Source organism: Gossypium raimondii, chromosome 5 (genome assembly GCF_025698545.1).
Source record: "Gossypium raimondii isolate GPD5lz chromosome 5, ASM2569854v1, whole genome shotgun sequence".
Lineage (NCBI taxonomy): Eukaryota > Viridiplantae > Streptophyta > Magnoliopsida > Malvales > Malvaceae > Gossypium > Gossypium raimondii.
The window spans coordinates 18,858,561-18,881,883 of record NC_068569.1 but is presented as its reverse complement, the minus strand read 5'-3'; the positions used below and the strand labels follow the sequence as shown (position 1 = coordinate 18,881,883).

General features: G+C 33.7%; 2 protein-coding genes across 3 annotated transcripts; both read left to right on the top strand.

Moving 5' to 3' along the window:
• The first annotated feature begins 6,531 nt into the window (after nt 1-6,531).
• LOC105770313 (probable mitochondrial adenine nucleotide transporter BTL3) lies at nt 6,532-9,370 on the top strand. Its single transcript, XM_012591456.2, has 4 exons — nt 6,532-7,197; nt 7,293-7,596; nt 8,258-8,725; nt 9,070-9,370. Exons 1-4 carry the CDS (start codon nt 6,776-6,778, stop codon nt 9,136-9,138), a joined length of 1,263 nt encoding a protein of 420 aa, XP_012446910.1. The 5' UTR covers nt 6,532-6,775; the 3' UTR covers nt 9,139-9,370.
• A 3,009-nt stretch (nt 9,371-12,379) lies between these two features.
• On the top strand, nt 12,380-16,670 carry LOC105769935 (uncharacterized). 2 transcript variants are annotated; one of them, XM_012590913.2, is made up of 8 exons: nt 12,380-12,767; nt 12,849-12,989; nt 13,085-13,312; nt 13,551-13,758; nt 14,816-14,952; nt 15,267-15,347; nt 15,964-16,030; nt 16,236-16,670. In XM_012590913.2, exons 1-8 carry the CDS (start codon nt 12,451-12,453, stop codon nt 16,548-16,550), a joined length of 1,494 nt encoding a protein of 497 aa, XP_012446367.1. In that variant the 5' UTR covers nt 12,380-12,450; the 3' UTR covers nt 16,551-16,670. The 2 variants fall into 2 exon arrangements, with proteins under 2 accessions (XP_012446367.1, XP_012446368.1); XM_012590914.2 differs by having other exon boundaries at nt 15,964-16,127; nt 16,236-16,372.
• The last annotated feature ends 6,653 nt before the right edge of the window (nt 16,671-23,323 follow it).

Genomic DNA, 23,323 nt, shown 5'->3' with positions numbered 1-23,323 from the left:
AATATTTTTGAATCAGTGAATTTTGTGATTTAAAAGAAATTATTAGGTAAATTTGGTCAAAAACGAGGTATCGAGACCTCGATATCATAAACTGAGCCATAAATATTTTTATAAATATTTACAGAGTGTCAATAGGATAATATTAAAGTTTCGTTAAGAAATTTTAACGTTTCGATAGTTAATTATGAAAAGGATTAAATTGCAATAGGGATAAAAGTTTAATTATAGATTAAAGAAAAGTTAAAAGGACCAAATAGGCAATTATGCCTTTTTCCAAAGTCGGCATAAGTATAAAAATCTGAGATTTTTATGTGTTAAAAAATATTATTATATTATAGTAATGATTATGTTTTTATATTATATTATTATTAATATATTATATTATATTATTATTAATATATTATATTATATTATATATATATATCAAAAGAAAGAATAGAAATGAGAAAGAAAGAAACAGAGAGCAAAACGAAACAGAGAAGGGAGAAAGAAGAAAAAGAAAGAGAGCGACGGTTCAGGGGTTTCAAAACTTCTAAATTCAATTGGTAAGTCAATTTAGTCCCTTTTTCTTATGGTTTTGATATTTTGGAATCCTAGAACAAAATACTACTTGATTTAAGTTGAAATTTTGGAAGTTAGTAAATTTTAGATGTTGTTCATGTTGAATTAATTGATAAATTAGAGGTTAAAATGATTGAATTTTAAGTTAGAAGTTAGTAGAAGGTTGATTTGTAAAATAAAACATAAGTTTTGAATTAATAGGGACTAAATTGAGAGAATTTCGAAATTAGGGATTTATGATAAAAATGAAGAATTAAAATGAGTATATAGTGAGAATTAAGAGAGAATATGGAGTTAAATTAGGAAAAATAAAATTAGTATTGATAAGGGATTAAATTAGAGTTTATGTAAAGTTTAGGTATAAATGGAAATATTTTAATGGAATTGTGTATTAATAATTTTAATTGTTTAATTACGTAGCTAATGTCGTGCAAGAGTCATTGTCCGAGAAATGAAAGGAGAAGGTGGACAAGGATTGACTCGAGAGAAATTTCGTTAGTATTACTATAATTCAAATTTAATTATTAATTGTTAAAATTTAAATTAATATACATGATAAGCAAATTGAGGTAAGAATCATGATTGAATTAAATGAAAAATACGTATTGGTATTGAAATTATAAATAGCAATTGTTGAATTTTGAATAATATGTTTAGTAAATAAAAATAAGGTGAATATTGATATTGAATTGTATGTGAATTGAATGGAAATTACTAGTGATATGATTTGAATTAAAAGAATTAATGCGATATTGAATTGTATGTTGATTGAAAAGTAATTAGTGATTTGAATTTCATTAAATAAATAAATAAATAAAATATAAAATATGAATTGAATAAAAGTGAATTAAAATATGAAAAGTGTGAATACATGAATCAAGTATGATTACATGTGAATGTCGGAATATCTATTGGTAGATTAGAAAGTGGAAAGTAAATTTGAATTGAAATGTGATTATTGAATAGAAATTGAAATGGTTTGAATTGAATCATTGAATTGAACTGGAATATTGAAATTGGTGATTGATATGGATTTTATTGGAATTGAATTGAGAAAGTGGAAATTGATATGTGAGACCGACATCGAATCAATTAGGAATCTTGGATATTGTTTTGAGTCTTGAGTGAATTATGAAAATACTGAATATTGTTATGTATAATGCATTGAATTATAAAATTATGAAGTAATAATTTACTATAATCTTGTGAAAATGATTGAAATAAGGAATTTATAATTGATCTTGAACTAAGACGAAAATTGTAATTGAAAAGTGAATTAAATACCTATTAACTAGTCGGGCTAGTCGGATATAGTTGGCATGCCATAGGATATGGAAAAGTACGGGTATTTGCTTGCCATCGATCGAGCACGTATGTGCCGACTCATCATCTTATCGTTATCATATGTTATGATTCAAGACTTTGTGTGTTGAATATCGTTATCATTATCGATTCGATACTTTGTGTGTCGAAATCATATCATATCTTATTACTGTTACCGATTAGGCACTTTGTGTGTCGAACAACATTATCAATTATCGATTAATGTTCTTGGTGTGTTTGGTTGGAATCGTGTATCCGCCAAAGTCCGAGTCAAGTTAATAGGGTAAATGGATAATTTTGATAATATAAATTTTATTGAATGATCTTGAATATGAATCAAAATGAGATATTAAATTGACATATGGAAATGAAATGTATGAACCATGGGTTCAAGAAATAGATAATGATATAGTTCATGAAATAGTTTTGGTAGTATGAGATGATGTAAAAATATAAGCAAAGAGAAGCAAACTGAAATAGCCATTGTTGAGAAATGAGAAATGAAAAATGAAAATAAAATGATTTGAAATAGTGAAATAATATGTGAATTTAATTGAATACAAGTTATTGAAATTTATTTATGGATTTAATGTATAAATTGAGTGTTAGAAGATTATAAGTGTAAATTGATTATAAATGAATGAATCGAACTGAAAAATAGTTGTTATTATTATTGTTGTTGAAACAAGTTGATTTAATATATTAAATGTTTATTAAAAGATTAAGAGTATAAATTGAATATAAATAGAAATGATAATGAATGAGTTGATAAATTGATTGGATTTGTATGAACTGGAATGAGTTATTAGAATGAGATGTGGAAAAATCTAATAAATTTTTTATAGTGAAATAAGTTCGAATACACTTAAATATAAGATGAAATATTGCTTATTGTTATTAATGATCAAGTTGATTTAAAGTATGAGATAATTAATAAATAATTGTAGATACAAATTGAATGTATATAAATTATCGATTAATGTTATAAATTTGAATTATGGTAATACCACTGAGTATTCCCATGCTCAGCGTACGGTTGTTTCCGTGCGCAGGTTAGTAGGAAGCCAGTGCTCGGTCCAGCATCCAGAGTAATCCCGACCTCAGAGAAATTTTGGTGATGTACTTTTGTTTTGATAATGTGGCATGTACCTAAGTGATATATAGGTTAAGTATAAGAGTTTTGTGATTGTGGTTTTAGAACGATGTTTAAATTGGTTATAAGTATGAAATGGAACTAATATGACATATTTGATTAAAGTATGCTATGTCTGTTATTTATTTGTGAATTAGTTATAAGTTATCAGATATGTCCGGTAATACTCTATAACCCTGTTCCGGTGACGGTTTGGGGTTAGGGGGTGTTACAAGAAGTAAAAGATGCAATCTTCCAAATTGATCCATTAAGGCATAAGCATTGGTGGTAAACCAAACATCTTCTATCAAAATTTATGGATATTGTGGAGCTATGACAACCCATTTTGTACTATCTTTCTTTGATCTAGACTTCTTCCTAAAAGAATTCACTAATACTATTATCACTTTAATCCGTAGAAGTGTTCACATAATACACCTATTGATTATATGTTTATTAGCCTTTGTAACATGCATACAAAAATCATTTCCAAAGTCCTTGTCAATAGGTTGAATTATTAAGGGCAAACATGGTTTCACAATACCAAAACACCTTAGTCCTAGGTAGATTAATATTTGACAACATGATACTTGATAAGGAAATCATTCATACCATTAGACAGAAGACTAAAGGAAAAAGCTCCCTAAATCGATATAAGTAAAGCTTTTGATAAAATTAATTGGATCTTCCATAAATTTATTATTAAGCTAATGGGGTTTAGCTAGAAATTGATTGCTATAATTTTTTAGTGTGTCCCAACAATTGCCTACCATGTTTTGGTTAATGACGACCTCTTAAATAATTTCAAGTTTAATTGTAGACTCAGACAAAAAGGCCCTTGTCTCCCTACCAAATTGTGCTTTGTTATATAATATCATTCCTCTTATACTAATAAAAGTTGAATTTGACAATTTTTAAAGGGAGTCAAAATTGGTAGAAGTGTCCCTCCTATTAATCATCTTTTATTTGTAGATGACTATTACAAAACCATAAGTAAAAAGATGGTATTGTCGTATACTCAATGCAAAAAATATGGATAAATCGGGAAAACATTTGGGAGTTGAAATGGAAACTATCGAAAAATGAATGAATTCTTTTTAAAATATCATTGATAAAATAAATAACAAACGGAAAGCAAAATGTAGTCACCAGGGGCCAAAATTACCTTTATTAAATCGACTTTTGCATCATTGCCTTGTTACATCTTCTTAGTCTTTAAAGCCCCTGTCAATGTTTGTGATAAAATTGACAAGGTCATTCGCTCATTCTGGTGTGGACACAAAGTGGGTCAGGGAAAGTTCATCTTGCAATTAGAATAAACGTTTCTATCCCATCTCTAAAAGAGGATTGGGTATTTGCTAAGCACATTACAAATGGAGCCCTCCTAAGTTAGAAAGCATGGAGGATGATGATAAAATCTAATTCTTTATTGGCCTCTATTTTGAGATCAAAGCCTTGTAAATCTGACGCTTTGAGATTGTAGAAGCTCAGACTTCTAATTATTGGATGTGGAAAGGGAATTTACGTGGCAGAGACATTTGTAATGAAGGAAAATATGCTCATATTTGGAGTAGCAACAATAGTTGGGCATCCCCATACCCCGACAACTTTAATTCCAATGTTGTTAAAACTCATTCTAATTCAAAGTCAGTTCAATCATAGTGCACACCGAATAAAAAAGACTAAGATCTCTTAAAAGTTTGAAGCAATCTTACTGAAGCCGAGGCTAAAAAACTCATAACCAGGCCTTATTCCTTCATCGATGGAAAAGATAAACTGGTTTAGAAAGATGCACACAATGGTGAATTCTCAGTCAAAGGGGCTTATGGTTTTCTTTGGTATTCTATACACGGCAATATCTTGGGCCAAGACGCTAGCTCAAGTTATTGGAAAGCTCTCTGGAAACTCATGATGCCCTTCAAGCTTATTATGTTCATATGGAAAACCACCCATAATTGCTTACCAGTGAAAAAGGAGCTCTACAAGAGCAATGTAATGCTAGATATATCTTGTCCTTGATGTGGTTCTGGATTTGAAAGCATTGATCACCTGTTCATCCATTGTTCCTTTGCAAGAGCCACTTGGTTTGAAAGCCCTCTCTCAATGAGAACTGATCAACTTGGGATAAGATCCACCACGGATTGGATCTTCCAATGGTCAGGTAATGGAGATACCGAAGATGCTAGATTCTATCCAAAAAAAAAAAAGATGCTAAATACTTTTACACACCATTCACCAGCACCCTCTAGGTCATCTGGAAAGCCAAGAAAAAGGTCATTTTTAATAGATTCATCTCCAACCCCGGTGGGGTGATTCATTGGCTCAACAACCTACTATCCTCAATCGCAACCTCCTTTGACTCATTGACAAATTATATATCCATCCATGCAGAGACTGTCCTCCTCCTAGATCAGTTCTTTTGCATGATAAGTTGGTCAACTGGGAAACTTGCTTTTGTGTATGCAAAATGGTAGTCATCAAATAGGCTCGGATGTACTACGATCATCCAGAATTAATAAGGTGTCTTCTACATAATTTGTGAAAGCCTACAGGAATGTTTTAAATTGCAAGCAAAAATCTTCATCTTTTGGTCATCTCTTATTCTACTCATTGAGCACTAGATTAGTAGTTGTAAGCTCATCAACAAAGAGAAACAATGGGTTAATCTCCTATTAAGGAAGTCTAATTTGGATTGGAAGCTCACTTCAACCTCTCAGTATATCCAGCTCATGCTTCGACAAGTCAGACTTGTCCAAAGTAATGGCATCAGTCTTAACGTAAGAACGGAAGCGAGACGCTGGGCTCATTGTGTTGCAAAAACTTACATATCTTTTACGTGTTCTTAACACTAATTCGATTATGAAAAGTTTAAAATTTCGAAAAAGTTTTAAAAATAATAAATTTTATTATAATGATATCAATGTTTTTAATAATTTTGTAATTTAATTTAGAATTAAATAATATATCAACAACTAAAAATTCTCAAAATAGATGAATAATTAAATACTTTTTTTTTTGGTATGATTAAGACATCCTTTTATGATCTATAAAAGCAATGTGGTGTTGAAGTTTGAAATCTAAATTTCCTTTTTAACACTTTTAGCATCAGGTATAATATGTTTTTAGAGTTTGGCTAATGTGGAAAAAAGAGATCCTATGGTTACGGTTAAATCCATAATATGGTATTCGCTAAAATCTAGCATTCACATTCGGTTTCTTGTTCTAATCTTTTTATTTTTCTTTAATTGCTTCAATGATATGATAATTGGGGCGAAAATCTTAATATATGTTTTCATATAAAACAAAACTTGTGACTGGTCATTCCGGTAAAATAATTTATTAAAATAAAAATTGAAAAATATAAAAACGTTAAAATTTTTTATATTAACTGATTTCGTTTATCTTTTCCTAAACTTCTTTTTTTTTGAGCCTACAACAGAAGTACCTGTGGATAAGTGTGGGTTTCGTATAGAAGTATACTATATCATGAACCAAAAGGGAAATAATTAAAAAACGAAAGAAGATGAAATAATAATAAAAATATCAGGGCAACAAAACCGACTCGGGTCACTCACACAAGACGAGAGTCAAGAGGCAGAGCTTGTACTATAGCTGGTTCGGCGATGGATGCAAAGCCACAGCCGAGTTCTTCCCACCATTTCCTTCACTGCCTCCTTTGACCCCTCTCCCCTTCCTTCCTTAACATAACAAACTTACCCAAACAACCAAACCCCGCCATTTCCACCACCGTTTTTAACAATGCCCAAATTCCATCTCCAATTCAAAAACTCCCTCCCCGACTACCAACCTTACCTCCCTTTTCCCTCTAACTCTAATTTGCTCGTCCCCGGTGGTTTATTCATCGATCCTTGTTTCCCCTCTTCCCTTCTTGACTTGGTTTCCCCTTTTAAAGGTTCTCCCCCTTCCAAAAACACGGCTTGCGTTTCTCGGAGGCAAAAGCGTGAGTCGGTCGCCGTTCAGGACTTGTTTTTTCTGTCCGTTAGCTTGAGCAGCGATGGGCTTGTTTCAGAACACAAGGAATGTCAGCTACAAAATGAATTAAACAAGAAAAACAAGGGGGCTGTAGCTCAAGTCAAACAGAAAGTTAGGGTAACGCGACGTGGCGCAGTCAATACTACAAAGCATTTGTGGGCTGGGGCTATCGCCGCCATGGTTTCCAGGTAATGTTGACAATTTTCGTCGTCATTTAGCTACGCCCCATTTCCAATTTGCCTAGGGCCCTCTGCGTTTCTAATTATTGTTTGAAATGGTATAGAACATTTGTTGCTCCGTTAGAGAGATTAAAGCTGGAATATATAGTTCGTGGTGAACAAAGGAATATATTTGAGCTTGTTAAGAAGATTGCTTTGACGCAAGGATTACTTGGATTTTGGAAAGGGAACTTAATTAATGTTCTTCGCACGGCTCCATTCAAAGCTGTGAATTTTTATGCTTACGATACGTATAGGAAACAGTTGCTTAGACTGTCTGGAAATGAGGAGACCACAAATTCTGAGAGGTTCATTGCTGGTGCTGCTGCCGGCATTACCGCTACCGTTCTCTGCTTACCTCTTGATACTGTATGTCGAAACCTAAGATTTTGTTCCTCCTTTCATTGTTCTATCTTCAATTTGATCTTACTCTTGTAGGCATGTTCTGCGTATGGCTGTATGTACTTCTATATTGTACATCAGGGGCAACTGTCGTAAATAGCAATGGGCAGTCGTTAATTCTTTGTGTTATTAGAGGCTGAACAAAGTTATAACAGACCAATTTTAATGTTATCCTCTAGTCTTAAGTCTTAGGAGAACGGTTTCTGGACCAAAAGATCGAGATAATTTCCCATTATTGCCCTTGCAATGTCGAGTCTAACATAATATTTTTTGGCCTACCAAGGTGAAGATAGTGGCTCCAGGGACATCTTGTAGAATCCCACGTGGTTATTTGAGATATTTACTGAATAACAAAGTGGGATTGAGAGGATTAATACTTAAAGATATATTACAAATGTTTGATACATACTCAAACTACATTAAAATATGATAAGTTCCTCCGCGGAGGATTGGTATTTAGACCTTTCATTGCTTTTGTTAATTTCCGGGCTTACTGTAACTAGCTACACTTTGAGAGGTCCTTTTTTACCGACTATTTCATTCTGTTCCTGTCCCTGTTTTGTGTTTTGTATATTCATCTTTGTCTAGGAGGGTAGTTATTTACTACTAATTTATTATTGTTGTACAGATCCGAACTAAGCTGGTGGCTCCTGGTGGAGAAGCCTTAGGTGGTGTAATTGGTGCTTTTCGCCACATGATCCAAACTGAAGGATTCTTTTCTCTCTACAGAGGTCTAGTGCCCTCTATTGTAAGCATGGCACCTTCAGCTGCAGTATTCTACAGTGTGTATGATATGCTGAAATCAGCTTATCTGCACTCCCCGGAAGGTCGGAAAAGAATTCAGAACATGAGACAGATGGGGCAGGATCTGAATGCTTTGGATCAGCTAGAGTTAGGACCAGTGAGGACATTACTATATGGGGCTATTGCTGGTGCTTGTGCCGAAGTTGCTACTTACCCATTTGAGGTTGTGAGAAGACAGTTGCAATTGCAAGTCCAGGCAAGCAAAATGGGCGCACTGGCAACTGGTCTGAAGATTGTTGAGCAAGGAGGAATTCCTGCTCTCTATGCTGGGCTAATTCCCAGCTTGCTACAAGTAAGTGGATAAGCTTTTAATAAAATCTCTTGAATTGTTTCTGAAAAGCTTTATGCTAATTATTGCTCTATAAATGCAGACATGGGGTTAAACAATTAATATAACAACAGAGCATGACAGTTCATCTCACTATTATGTTTCTGTGCTCTTCTGAAGTTCTTTGAACTTGATTCTTTTCTAGATTATAGTATAACCATAACATATGATCGGCTAATTGTTTAAATGGGATATTACACTTAACCCCCCTCCATTATATGTGGCTCATATGCTTCTCTCCACAATACAGTATCTTGTTTGATGCCGAGTTTTTTATTCTCTTTAATTGAAATATGTTTCATTGTCAGGTCCTTCCTTCTGCTTCAATCAGTTATTTTGTTTACGAGTTTATGAAGATTGTTCTCAAAGTGAATTAAAGAGAGACAATGGATCCACTCAGGAAAAGGATTGGTAGGATGTTGTAGATTGACTATAAAATGATCAGAGCACAAAGGTTCATAGTGGTAAGTATTAGTCATTTAAATTTAACAGTTGTCAATTTATCATTGATGTTCTTCACATATTTTTGTACTTGACAAGAGAGAAAACCTTTATTGACATCTTAAATCCTTTTCTTGATTGATAGACCGACCATCCAATTTGATTGAACTGACTTCCATAGTTTCGATGCTTGCTTTTATTTATGCTGTTTTCTGACGCTTTATGGTGCTTAAGATCCGGAGCTTAGTACTGCATTTAAGCATTTTCTATGGGACCTTGGGTGGTTGAAGAAGGGGGAGGGGATGTATGATCTAAGCCTTTATGAATGACGTGCAGTTGATACTTCCAAATTATTTGGAACTTTTGATAAGAAGGATTCAACTATTTGTCACCATCTTTGGGCAAAAAGACGGAATAACCTCGTGTCAATTCACTGAAATGTAGTAGTCAATATTGGCATTTGTAAGGGGTTTTTTTGGTTAAATGAGGAAATGTTACAAATCAATAACGAAGTAGATTTTGGAAAGTGTTGTGTTAGGCGGTGATGTAAACTATAGGAGGTTGAGAAAAGTGAGAGCCATGGTGGTTGCAGAAATAATAGTAAGGGAGTTGTAAAGAGAATTTTAGAGTACTCAAGTTCGTCAAAAGATTCAAGTCCTTGAAGGTTGAAATGAATGTGATAAAATAATGGGTTATGGATGTGGTTGAAGTTACTTAAATGTGAATAATGGAAGGTAAGTTATATGAATAATAGGTATAAGAAGGGTTACATGAAAGTTACACCCGTTGTGTAAATGCACTGTTTGCTCAATGAAGAGGTAAGGAAAACGTCTTGTATTCTAAAAAATTTGAAGAAGCAAACTTAACAAAATATATATCTAAGTAATGCTCTTTCAAGATATTTCAATAATGAACACCCAAGAATCTTACTATCCTTGCAAGGTTGTTCCCCAAGGTAGTTGTTTCCAACATGTTGTTCTCAAAGGTAGTTGTTTTAAAAAATAATCCTACTGGTAGCAATATTTTTTATAACTACTATTGATAAAAAACATTTCACGTCTAATTCTGCCTCCACTGGAAGGCATATGCAATCCACTTATATTTTAAAAACATTAAAAAATATAGATCTCTCACCCAAATTCATTTTTTGTATTCATTTCTCTAACTATGTTTTTAATGGTTTGGATTTCTAAATTTAGTTGTTATATTTTCAATCTCAAGATTTGTTTTTACTATTTAAGCCTAATCAGGTTTAAGAAAATCTTCACAACAATGTTGACTCTAAGATTTAAACTCCTTAATTTAAAAATTAAAATTTGTTACCTTATTAATTGAATTTTTCTATATTTTAATGTGTGTTTTCAATTACAATTTGATTATTGCATCAAACATTTGAAAATTAAAATGTTGCATATTCAAGCTAGAAGTTATGGATTTTATCTTTTAAATCAAATAAATAGAAGAAGTAAATTTTAAAAGTTTAAAGTGTATAGATATCGGGGAAAGACCTTGATTTTTTTCAATATCATTTAACAAATTTGGCATAGACTAAAGAAACAGAAAATCAAAATACAAGGAGTAATGACAAGAGCATAAAAATGAAATTAAATATAATATTAGATTTTGGAATTTGGAATTTGCAGGCAATTGAGGTGATTTTTGCTAACTAGTGACTGGCCCTAGTTATAAAATTCCGACGATGTATCATAATTTACCAAGAGAATTATATCAACGGTTAGTCAACCCAAGATGTTTTTTTATTATTACGTTTATGTTATGAAATAAAGATAAAAAGCGCAAAAATAATTATGTATTTTACTCAATGAAAATATTTTACAATATTTTTAAGTTTATATTTATAGAAGTAAGTAGTATACATGGTATAAAACTCTACTTCTATCAAATATTAAAATCCTAATACATATCATACTTATTTTAATATTGATCGACACCCACATAATAATAAAATATTTATAATACCCCTAGGATGTTCGTTAGTAGATAATGTGTCTCGTTAAAATTTTACAAAGTTAGAAACCATGTGGAACAATATTCTTAATGAAGGGAAAAAAAGTGCACATATCTATAATACGCATAACATGTTATCTCGTTAAAAACCTTACCAAGAAAATTCAATGAAAAAAATCTCGGTTAAGGTAAAAAATAGTACAATGCATATTTACTCCGTTTGTGACAACATCATATAATATCTCATATTTTATATATTCAAATTATGATCACTTAAATGAGTTTGATAGACGTTTATATCATCATTCTTCTAAAAGTCATGAGTGAGGAAGAATTTTAAGAAAAATATATTTTGATCTCTTGAAATTCCAACAATAATCATAACAAACTTCATGATCATTCTAAAATATGTATATATGTATTTTGGATCACTTTATAGTCTTTCTTCAACTATTATTCGCTAAGTTGAATTTACCATATATGTTGAAATCATTTCAATTCATATAAATGTTTATACAAATATATTGAACAATTTCCTGAAATTTTATATGCTTCTACCCTTCTAAATTCTTCAAGAATTTCAATATCAACTTCATCATATACTAATTCATATAAAAGATTTTAACAATAACCATTAGATACATATCAAATATTTCATAAACTTCCACACTAATAAGATTTCTAAATGTTATTGCATTCATTACAATAAGTGATTTAAGCTAGGTGGCTCGAAAAGAAAAATTAGGAATTAGTGGTTTGACTCCTCTCTCTCTCTCTCTTACCGGTACCGGGGTGAATATTTTTAAAAGAACTTGGCTATAAGAAAGAAGGAAGAAGAAAATTCAAAGGAGATCCATTTAAAAAAAAAATCTCGTGATTATAATATATTATGAAATAAAAATAAAATATTAAATTCGAAAAGTAATAAAATATTTATAAACATAAAAAAAATATAATTGATATAAAACACTGCTTCCGATAAAAGATTAAATTCGAAAAATAATAAAATATTTATAACAGTTTATAAATTTTGACGACTGAGAATGAAATGTTTGGACTCGGAAGCACCGGAAAAAACCGCAACAAAAGAAAGTTTATTGGTACACGTGTCGGTCTATCAATGGCCTACTCGATAATCCCTAAAGCAGAAAAGTTTGAAACTTCGGTTCTTTAATTTCCCACCAACCTTGCAGGCTCCAAAATAATTCATCATTTCCTGAATTTTTTTTCTTCCAAAAAGAAACTTCGTTAGTTCCGCTACGCGAAACCGTAGGTTCATCATGTCGCCGTCCGGAGACGGAGCCATCAACGGTGGATGTTGCTGCTCCTGTTCTCCCGGCGAGAATGGTGGTTATGATGGAGCCACTAATTTCGGTATCTCCGCATCGCACGACGAGACATGCATGCATTGCCCGAGGTCTGAACCTTCATCATGTTCTTCCTCTGAGCTCGGTTTTGATCCAGTCCTGTTAACTGATTCCGAGAGGTTGCGGAGAATTTTCGTCGCTTCAGCTAAAGGCTTCTCAATTGGAGCTGGCCTGCAAGGTGGCTTAGCTATCTTCTCCATTCTCGCACGCTTGCGGCGCAAGAAACCAAAGTAATTTGTTTCATAAATTTTGATCACTTCTTTTTAAATTGCTTGAAAACAAAACAAAATAATAACAATTTTCTGATTTAGGAAAGTTGAGGCGTTTTCTGATAAAGAAGCAATTTCTATGGCGATTAAGGAGACACTGAGATACGGTATTTTTCTTGGTACTTTTGCTGGTACATTTGTTTACGTAGATGAAACCGTTGCTGCTTGCGGAGGAAATCACAGGCAATGCTCTTAATCTTAATTTTCTTATCTTTACTTGAAATGAAAGTTTTTATGAACTCGAGTTTCATTTAGTGGAGTGTTAAATTTTGAATAAGGACCGCGAAATGGCGGGCATTAGTAGCCGGGCTGGTTGCAGGACCTTCCATGCTTCTTACCGGATCTAACACGCGACATACGAGTTTGGCTATATACATACTCATGCAAGCTGCCGTATTGGCATCACGTTGTGGAATAAAGAGTAAACGGTTTGGGAAGTTTTGTAAACCTCTTACTTGGAAGCATGGTGACATATTCCTTATGTGTCTCTCCACTTCGGAAATATTGTATGTTACTCCTGTTAAATTCTCTTGGTTATTTGGATTTCAGCCATTAAACTTTATTGCAATTGTTGTTGTCTAATCATGGTAGTTGCTGTATGCCATTGTGTAGCTTTACAAGTTGTACATGTAATTGTATCCTTCAACATAATATGTGTTTTACTAGTTCTCCTAAAAGGATGATAAATGTACTATTATTACCTTTTTGGGCATTGTTTTCAAGTGGGAGCATTTATACTTTCAGGTCTTCTTACATCTTGAAGCAAGATTGTTTGCCCCCATCATATAAGTCCTTTCTCAATCAACATGGTGGAAAAGACATTGTCATACTGCAAGGTGTAAAAGAGCTAGCAAGTGACCTTCCATTCACTACTTTGGAAGCAATAGAGAAAATTTATAAGGCAACAGGGGTTGACGTTAAACTAGATCCAAACATGAAAATCCCTTGTTCGGTATGATCCTTGTTTCTCCTTCTGGTTGTTCTGCTGAGTAGTACGAACCCTTGTTCATGGCATGCATTCCTTATTTATTTGCCCTTCTTTCTTCCATTGATTCAAAAAGAATAACAACAAAGCCTTTTCCCTCTTTACAGTGTCCGATATAAATAAGACATCTCCATTTTGTTTTAATCATTTAGGACCATATCTCGAATAACACCAACAAAGACGGGTGCATCTTTTTCCATTCAGGATCTGGACCAGGACAGATATGTATCTCAATTATTGTCTTCACGATTATTAAGTTATAGCACATTGTATATAATTATTTGCAAGAAAACCAAGTAAGGTGGTTTTGGACCTTTGGTTAAGAAATGAATTTGAAGTGACATCTAGCTTTTAGTTTCCCTCATTCTCTTCATATCTCATAATGCTCGTTCTTGGGGGATAAAAACTCTCCATCATTATAGTTTATCAGAGATTGCAAACAGAAAATTCGAAAACAGAAGTACGTGGCACATGAAGCTATATGAATAGACAAAGCAACCTTGTATTTTATTGCCACGTGACTTCAGTTGGTCTGGTCATCAACCTAATGCTGCCTTGTAACTCTCAAATTTTGAACTAACTTAGTGCTTTTGGTCTTCTTGTTGGAACTTGTAAATGTAAAAAGCACGTGTTTTTGACAGCTTTAAAATTATATAGTTATCATATGGAGTTATCCGTATTAGCCAAAACTATGTAGCACACTTGATCATTCTTTGAAGTCCTCATAGGCCTTGCAAACAGATTTCATTTGCAATTTACAATTCAAGATATTCTTCCAAAAAACTGTTCCCTTTGTGATAAGATCGTTGGAGTACTTGCATTAATCAATATTGATAGCTGAAGCAAAACTGATTTTCTTGTAGGTATCATTTTGTATGTGATTTCTGTTTAAATGACTCATAACTTTAGAAAGTTAATAATGGACTTCGAATACAAGCAGTCAAGCCACTAATGCTTGAAGCTTTGCCAGTAAAGTATATTGTTATTTCTGAGAATTAAGCTTAAATTCTCAAGCTATTTGCAGATGGTACACGGGAATAAATCATGCAGAGCACATGCAATTACTTTTCTTATTGAAGCATATAAAAGGGCATTACCAGTATACCTTCCAGTTTATTTGATTCCTGCTTTGATAGTTCATCATCAAGGTCTCTTCAAAAGGTAACGCAGTTAGACTTTTTTCTTGTTCTTGACTTTTTTTTTTAAGCTGGGTGAAATTTTCACTTACTGTTTGCCTACTTATTTTTATTGGGAAAAAAGGAAGGAACTTGTTTACTTTGTATTATTCTGTTTATTCTGCGCTGCCCCTCCATGATTAGCATAGTAGGTAAAGGCCATTTTACAATTTGATTGAGGTTGAGCTTGTTATGTTGGATCCTATAGTTTTTGGTAGACTTGTCAAATGTTTTATTCCTCCCCTCTCGAGCTCCATGTTAAAATTATTCTCTGACAAAGTTATTTTGAACTTAATGCAGGCCTTGCACAATATTAGGAAAAGGTATTGTTGATATTGCCAGATCAAGCTTATTTTTAGCCACCTATTGCACATCAGCTTGGTTAGTGTTATATTTTTTCTACCGCGCCATGCATTATATTAAAAAAAAATTTCTCCATGATCAGTATTTTCTAATGTTTTTCAACTTCAATTAGACTTCTCCCTTGAGATATGATTTTTTCCGTTAAAATAACTAAAGCATGGTAAATACGCTTAGAAAGAAAACAGTGGGAGAATATCTTCCTGAAATTGTTAGTTGAAAGCGACTTAGAAATTTCTGCATCTGGTTGTAATTTTAGCAAAAAGATATAGTTGAATTTAACAAAATCAATCGCATGATAAAATGTGGTTCTTGAGATCCAAAACAAAAAGGAATGTTTATGTTTTCCTAGCAGTGAATTTTAGAAATTGGAAGAAAAGAATCATTTATATGAAAGCTACTGGCTTTACTACTAATTTGCGATATCTAGCTATGTCATACATCAAGTTGTGTAAGATTGCAGTGCCATGAACACCGTTGACTCTGAATAAACCACAGACTATTAGGCTTTGAATAGGCTAATATGTTTGCCTAAAATCTTCCATGTCAAATTAAAAATGGCAATGTAACAATCTCATGCTAATTTCATTGAAAATATTGGCCTTTGTATTGAGCTAACCACTAAGTTTTTAAACAGGATGTGGACTTGCATGCTGTTTGGGTTCTTGAGAAGATGTAGCATACCATTGATAGCAATTGGATCGGTAAAGGACTCTTTCAATTTATCCTACTTGGAATACCCATGTTCTACATATATTCAAACATCCATGACTCGACAAATACATAGCAAGGCTTAAAAAAGTAACAAATATATCCATCTTGAATTCATATATCGAAACTCATGACCGTGTCCGAGTAACATAGAATTTTAACATATAAGTTGTAAGCCTAAGTCCATTTTTTGTGCAGTTTCCAGCCGGTCTGAGTGTTGCTATTGAGAAGAAAAGCAGGCGGATGGAGATATCACTCTACTGCCTTGCACGAGCCATAGAGAGCTTCTTTACATGGGTGGCTGACATCGGGTATTTGCCACGGTCGAAGAATCTGAAGAGACCTGACGTGATGATATTCAGCTTGTCGACAGCTATCATAATGCATTGCTACGCACAGGAGAGGGAACTGTTTAACTCCAAGTACTTAAATGTTCTTGATTGGATCTTTGGTGTGCCTCCTCCACCATGCGAAAACCCATCATTGCAAAAACAGAAGAGCAGTTTGAGATAGGTATTTAAAATTCACATTATTATCGTGATTTTACAATTTTTAGCTCTTTCCCTCCTCAATGTTTACAATATATAATAAACATGATACAAATAGAATAAAATGGAAATAATATTAGCTAAACTTAAGTCCTAGTTCACAGGGCTTAGGATATATTTGATGAATAGAATTTGTTTACTGATGCAATTCATGTAGTAAATTATGGCCTGCTGAATTTATGTTTCGTGATATCGGCAAAAGCTTCATGGGGTTCCAAGTTTGGATGTTAATTTTCATTGCTTATAACAGTCGTTAATTGAATAAAATTCAGAACTCTACTCACTTGTGATAGAGAAAAAATTCACGTATGACAAAACATGTTAGCAAACATTCTTTTCTTCAATTAAGATGCCAACATTTATATGGATATATATTTCTTGTTTTTTTTTTTTTATATTCCTGAGGTTTTTGTTTAAATATGATTTATGTATATGAGGTATCGATTAATGCATCAAATATATATTTTGTTTATATTTATTTAAAATGAGATGATTATAATCGAAAATTAGTATTGTAAGGCCAAATTTTGCCCAGACCCAAAACCCAAAAATAACAATAAAAATATTTACAGTTCAAAGACCCAATATGCCCAAATCAGAAAAAACCCTAATGGCCAGATAAGCCCAATAGCCTAAACACATTTTAGAAAAAACCTAGCAGCCCCTACTGCCCATGTGCGCCGCTCAGCCTCTGTCACGCCTTCAGCACACGCCGGCCTACTCGCACGCCTCTGCCGTCGCCTGCACCAACGCGTCTGACACCTGCAAAATGAGCAACACGCAGCAACAGAAGAAACAAATAGCAAAAAGACAAAAAATAGAAATTAAAAGTTATATAGATCGGCTATAAAAGTCGAAATCTCACCATTGTAGCCTTCTTCCTCTCTTTTTACGAACACAAGGGAAATAAAAAATATTCCAATGTGATATTTCATTTTTTGTTTCAGATCTAGTGTTCTATTCTATTCTATTTATTTTTTATTTATTTTATTTTATTTTATTTCTTTTTATCTACGAAAATAAAAAGGGAAAAGAGGGAAAGAAGCGTACCTGGAACCACCGCGTAGCTCTGTCGACGGAGATCTCCTTTGCCGTCGGCGGAATCGGGCCTTAAGGTGGGTCTAATGGTCCCTCGGGTTGGAAACCCGACTCTCGGGTACGCCGCGAAACAAGGGCTGAAAAGCCTATGTTCTTCGTCGTCGGTCTTTGATCCCGGCGGCGCAAGCGGTGGCTCCGTGGCCGAATAGTGGGAGGGGGCTGAAGAGGATCCCATTTTTTTTTCTTTTTGTAACAGAGGTTGCAAATGAGGGTTTCAATTTTTTTTAAGTAATAAAAACATTTAAACGGTGCCGTTTGATGGAGATATGCGCATGTTTTGCCCTAATGGGTAATTTGCGCATTTGGTCCTTCCATCTTGCGCTTGATGCGCAATCTGACCTTTCTATTTTTTTTATTTGGACCGCGAATTTTGTTTCTGCTTCAGTCTGGTCCTTTGACCATGTGCGGTCATTTGCATTGAAACGCTGCACTCTGGGATTGGGGCATATTGCCTGATCAGTCCTCCAGTCTTTAGGCGTATCCAAGTTCAGTCCCTGAGCTTTTTATTTACAGTTTAGACCCCCGGATTTTGGTTTGATTTTAATTTCATCCTTTAGTTCATTTAATTTTTTTTTTTTTAAAGAAAAGGGGAGTTCCTTTATTATTTATTTTAAGTTATATATATGTGTATATTTTATTTACCTAATATTTTTCTTATTGTTTGTATTACTTGATTTAAGTCAATATAAATACATGCATGCATTTTTATAATACACGTACATATTTTTCCCAATTTATATGTATACATACTCATACATATATTCTTTATATTCTATAATCTATATACCTTTTTATTTTCATATATATATATATATATATATATATACATACATACATACGTACTCATATATTTTTGTCTATATACATCTTTCTACTTTCACGAATATATACACACATATATTTTTATATTTTATAATTTTATTTACATATATATATTTCTTTTAAATACATATATACTTTTTAGGTTTTATAATTTTAAAATACATATATACGCACATACTTTTGACATTTTTTTATATATAAATTATCATTATTTACTTATATTTTTATTATTTTTAAACTTTGATGTATACTTACATATATATCTTCTTACATTCTTTATAATTATATCTATTTACGTTTTCATCATTATTTTAAAATATTTTAATCTCATTTGCTTATATGCTTGTTTTCTTGTATGTTGTTGATTCATCCTTTTTATTTATCTTATCTTTGATGCTATTGCTCGTATTATCATTCTACTTACATCATCATCATTGTTATTTTATTACACCCATTTTTACTCAGATTTGTAAAAACGGAAGATTTTGAAAATAAAAGTAATACTCGGTATTTGGGATCTTCGAGAGGATTGAGCCATAACGTGTTGGGTTCCAATTTTCTTCATCGAATCTAAATAATCGAGAATCCTCTTTAAATAAAAAATAAATAAAAGCTCATTATCGGGGTTTCAATATGTTGTGTCCTAACGCATTGGATATGACACGTTGTTTTCTCGATACGAGGATTTTTCGAAAATAAAGGCAATATTCCATATTTAGAAAATTCGAGAAAATCGTGCCCTAACTTCTCGAGCTTGATTTTCTCGCGTTGATCCTAAATAACCGAGTATCCTTTAAAAATTAAAATAAATGAAGTTTAAACAACAAAATAAGAGGCAAGCTTACTCTCAAAAAAGTACGAGGTGTCGTGTCCTAACTTACTGGATGTGACATCTTGTTAATTCGAGATAAGAAGGCATTTTTCATTTTGATTTATTCGAGACATTTTTAAAATAGCAATATAAGGAGGGATCATATTTTTAAATTCTTTTCGAGTTTTTTTAATTTTCGACACCAAGACATTAATAAATCAACTAGGTACCAATTTTGGGCGTATCGAGGTGCTAATCCTTCCTCGTGCGTAACCGACTCCCGAACCCGTTTTCTAAATTTCGTAGACCGAAATCGTTTTTTTAATAAAAATTAAATCATTTATTAAAAACAACCATTTTTCGAGGTGACCCGATCACACCTTATCAAAAAAAAGATTGGTGGCGACTCCCGTTTTCATTCTTTTTTCAAAATCCTAGTCGACCCTGTTTTAACAAAAAAAATGGTGTCAACAGCTTGGCGACTCCACTGGGGAGGTAAAATAAGAGAGTCGAGCCATGTGTTGGTTACTTTGTCTTTTGTCAAAGATGGAAAACTTGACACGATCCTTGTATTGCATTTCATTTGTCTTTATTTCAGTTTTTATCATCTTGTTTGTAATTACTGCGTTTAGATGTATATTTCTGCATATTGCATTGCATGACCGTTGGTCACACCTTTTTAAGTGGGAGTGAGAAACTACGCCTTCGTGAGGTTTTCACCTCCGCATGGGATAGTGAATCGCTTCCGGGATACATCCATACCTATGTTTTCGTGAGATTTTCATCTCCGCATGGCCATAGGGAAATGTATTCCCCTGAACTGAACTCAGTCCATATGAGCCTATAATGGGTGAGGATTGAGGAATCTGCTGGTTCGGGTACCCGTACTTTAGAGCCAAACCTCATATAGTGGACTTCAGAACACATCCTAAGTGGAGCCACTCTAAATCCCTAGTGACTACCCGACTAGGTACTTTTGTTTTCCTTGCTTACTTCTGTTTTGTGCTAACCCCTCTTGTTGTGTTTTGGTTATGATTGCATTGCATCTGCATTTTAAGAAAGAGATATTGATTCAAGTTTGATTACTAACTTAGAAAGCTTGTCGTGGAATACGAATTCCTTGATAAAGTGGAAAACAATACGACTGCCTGAATATATTCTGAGAAACACAAGAATGGCGATGGAAGAGTTCGTGACCCTGCTTCGTGGCCTGAGGATTCAAGGCAATTGTCTAAGAGCCTTCAACATTCCACCCCTTAAAGAGCCGGACGAGCCTTATGAGGACGGGCAGGTGATGGATTGCAACCAAGATCAAGAGTGGAGCTAGCAATGGCATCTATTAGCAAGATTACCTCAAACATGCGGATGAAGAAAAAGACCGATGTTGTTTCTTGGAATATGAAGGTGAAGCCGTACATGTATCCATTTTATGTAAGGGAATTTACTTTCTGGAAAAGTTTTCTAAATGTAATTGAATCAGAATCAACGTCTCTTTAGGCATTCATTTCATGCATTTGCATTACATGCATTAAAATCTATTGAAAGAGTCTAAACAAGTAAATTTATTCCAGCTAACCTGGAAAACCAACCAACCAAACACCCTTACGATATCCAAACAAAGGTTAGAAAAATGGAATGAAGGTTGGAAAAGTTAGAGCGAATGCAGATTCAGATGCAGAAGCAATTGACTGAATTTCAACAGGAGATGAGAGATCAGATGCTAGAATTACGGAGAACTATGATAAACTAGTTCAACCGATTGCTAGCTAGAAAGTCAAAAGAAGTGAATGACCCGGTGGTTTACTTTGGGGTCGATAATGAGGATCTTGTCTATTCCTTAGATTGTACTTCGACAAGTGTCCAGGTTCAGCCAGATGGGCGTCCGCAAGGAGCACTTTTTACTATCGGATCCCAACACTATCAGACTGGTACATCGACACCAGTGAATTACCTAACAGGCTTAGGATCCAATTTGAGGAACGATTTAGTTAATCCTGTTGCTAATCTAGCTGAAATAAAGCAGATGAGGGTAGAGTACCCAAACACTACAAAGTCCCCAAGGAAGAAGGGGAATAAAAGGGATAATGTAGGCGAATATAACAAGGGCCACTCAAAACCAATCACTGTGGGCAGGCCAAAGACAAAGACCACCAGCCATCAGAGCCCTTTAAAGTAAGAACCTGGAGTGAAACCAGGTACTGAGAAGCTCCAGTTCACACAAATTCCGATGTCATATAAGGAGCTGTATCAAAGCTTGTTCGATGCGCATATTGTTGCATCTCGTTACTTGACCCCTTTACAACTTCCTTATCCCAAATGGTACGATATGAATGCACAATGCGACTACCATGCGGGAATTACGGGGCATTCAATAGAGAATTGCACTGCCTTTAAAAAGTTGGTCGAAAGGTTTATCAAAATGGGCATTGTCAAATTTGATGATTCAATCAGTACAGAAAACCCGCTGCTCAATCATACGAATAATGAAGGGAATGCGATGAATGAAGAAATGTTGGGAAATGTTCACATCAGTGCCGAATATGAAGAAACAACTGAAGAAGAGATCTTATTAGATGTTCGCCCTTCTAAACTTGAGAGTGTTCTGAATAATTAGACTGCAGAAGAGACCCCTGTAGTATTTAGAGCTTACTCAGAGTAATATTCAGAACACACTTGTTGCTTTTAGCCTAGAGGCAATAAGAACTCTTTTGTGAAATAGGCTCATGTCTGAAAGTCATTATTCTAATAAAATACATCTTTGCATTCCTTTTTGAGCCAATATTCTTTCATTCTTTTTGAACAATTATTTCTGAATATCTCATTCTTTTGGATTTTCTTCCACATCATTCATTCATTCATAATCATATTGTATAAATAATTATTCATAAATGTATACATTCCTTTTGTATATTCTTTGGTGCTTATTATGAGTCCTCAAATATCAATGACATGAATGAAACTGCTGCAAACTCAGATTTTCTTTTTGAGCGGGGCATGTGTTCAGAGGGATCCCAGGGCTTTGAAAATGACAAAGATTGTAGTTTATCTCCCGACTTGTTAAAGATGGTTGAACAAGAGGATAGACAGATCCTACCTCACAAGGAATCATCAGAAATTGTGAGCTTGGCGAAGATTAGAATTGACCTGATCGCAGAGACGAAGCAACACCTTATTGAGGCACCTCTAGATTTCGAAGATATCTTTGTAGGATCATACCAGGATATACTTAGGTTAAACGCCGATAATGAAATCTGCACAACAGCACGATGTCAGAAATTTACAGTATGAACGATGTAATTCTTTACCGGGGTAATGCCCTTCTCGTGGAGTCAGCATAGTTTTGCCCAATTGAAGTCAAATTTCCATCTCTTCAAGTTGTTGTTGGGTCCATCCTGATTAAAGAGGAAGATCCAAAGTTTTTGTCAAAGTTGCATCCCAAAAGGCTCAGATCAAAAAAGTGAAGAAAAAAGAAAAATCAAAATCAAAGTCAAAATGAAAATGAAAATGAAAAAAATAAAAAAACAAAAAACAAAAAGAAGAAAGAAGGAAAAAATCAAAATCAAAATCAAAATCAAAATGAAACTGAGAAAAAGAAAGAAGAATGAAAAAGAGAAATCTAGATGAAAAAATCAGAATGAAAAAGAAAAAGAAAAATAAAAGGAAAGGCCAAAGCGAAACCCGCAAAGGGCGCTTTGTGACCAAATGAGGTTTTGAGTTGAAAACCCGAAAAGGGCGACTCAAATTTTGAGCACAATGAAGCATGGACATCACCATTATCGAAGACCTCTAATGGACATTGCTTCATTTTGAGAGGCTACTTCATGAGCCAAAGTCATCGTATACCGATACAGAATTTCAGAGAAGAGGGTATTGGAGAATGCATTGAGCTTAAACAATAGCACGATTGCTGAGGTCTCAAATTAACTCAGAAGTGGACACCACGATTCGTCACTGAATTGCCTAGAGTTGAACATCAAAAATTGAAGGAAAATGACTGAGACTTACAA

Coding starts and splice junctions, on each gene's coding strand:
- LOC105770313 (XM_012591456.2), top strand. CDS start 6,776: ATGCCCAAATTCCATCTCCAATTCAAAAACTCCCTCCCCGACTACCAA. Junction 7,198..7,292: donor ATCGCCGCCATGGTTTCCAG/GTAATGTTGACA, acceptor GAAATGGTATAG/AACATTTGTTGCTCCGTTAG. Junction 7,597..8,257: donor TCTGCTTACCTCTTGATACT/GTATGTCGAAAC, acceptor ATTGTTGTACAG/ATCCGAACTAAGCTGGTGGC.
- LOC105769935 (XM_012590913.2), top strand. CDS start 12,451: ATGTCGCCGTCCGGAGACGGAGCCATCAACGGTGGATGTTGCTGCTCC. Junction 13,313..13,550: donor CTCTCCACTTCGGAAATATT/GTATGTTACTCC, acceptor TTATACTTTCAG/GTCTTCTTACATCTTGAAGC. Junction 16,031..16,235: donor CATTGATAGCAATTGGATCG/GTAAAGGACTCT, acceptor TTTTTTGTGCAG/TTTCCAGCCGGTCTGAGTGT.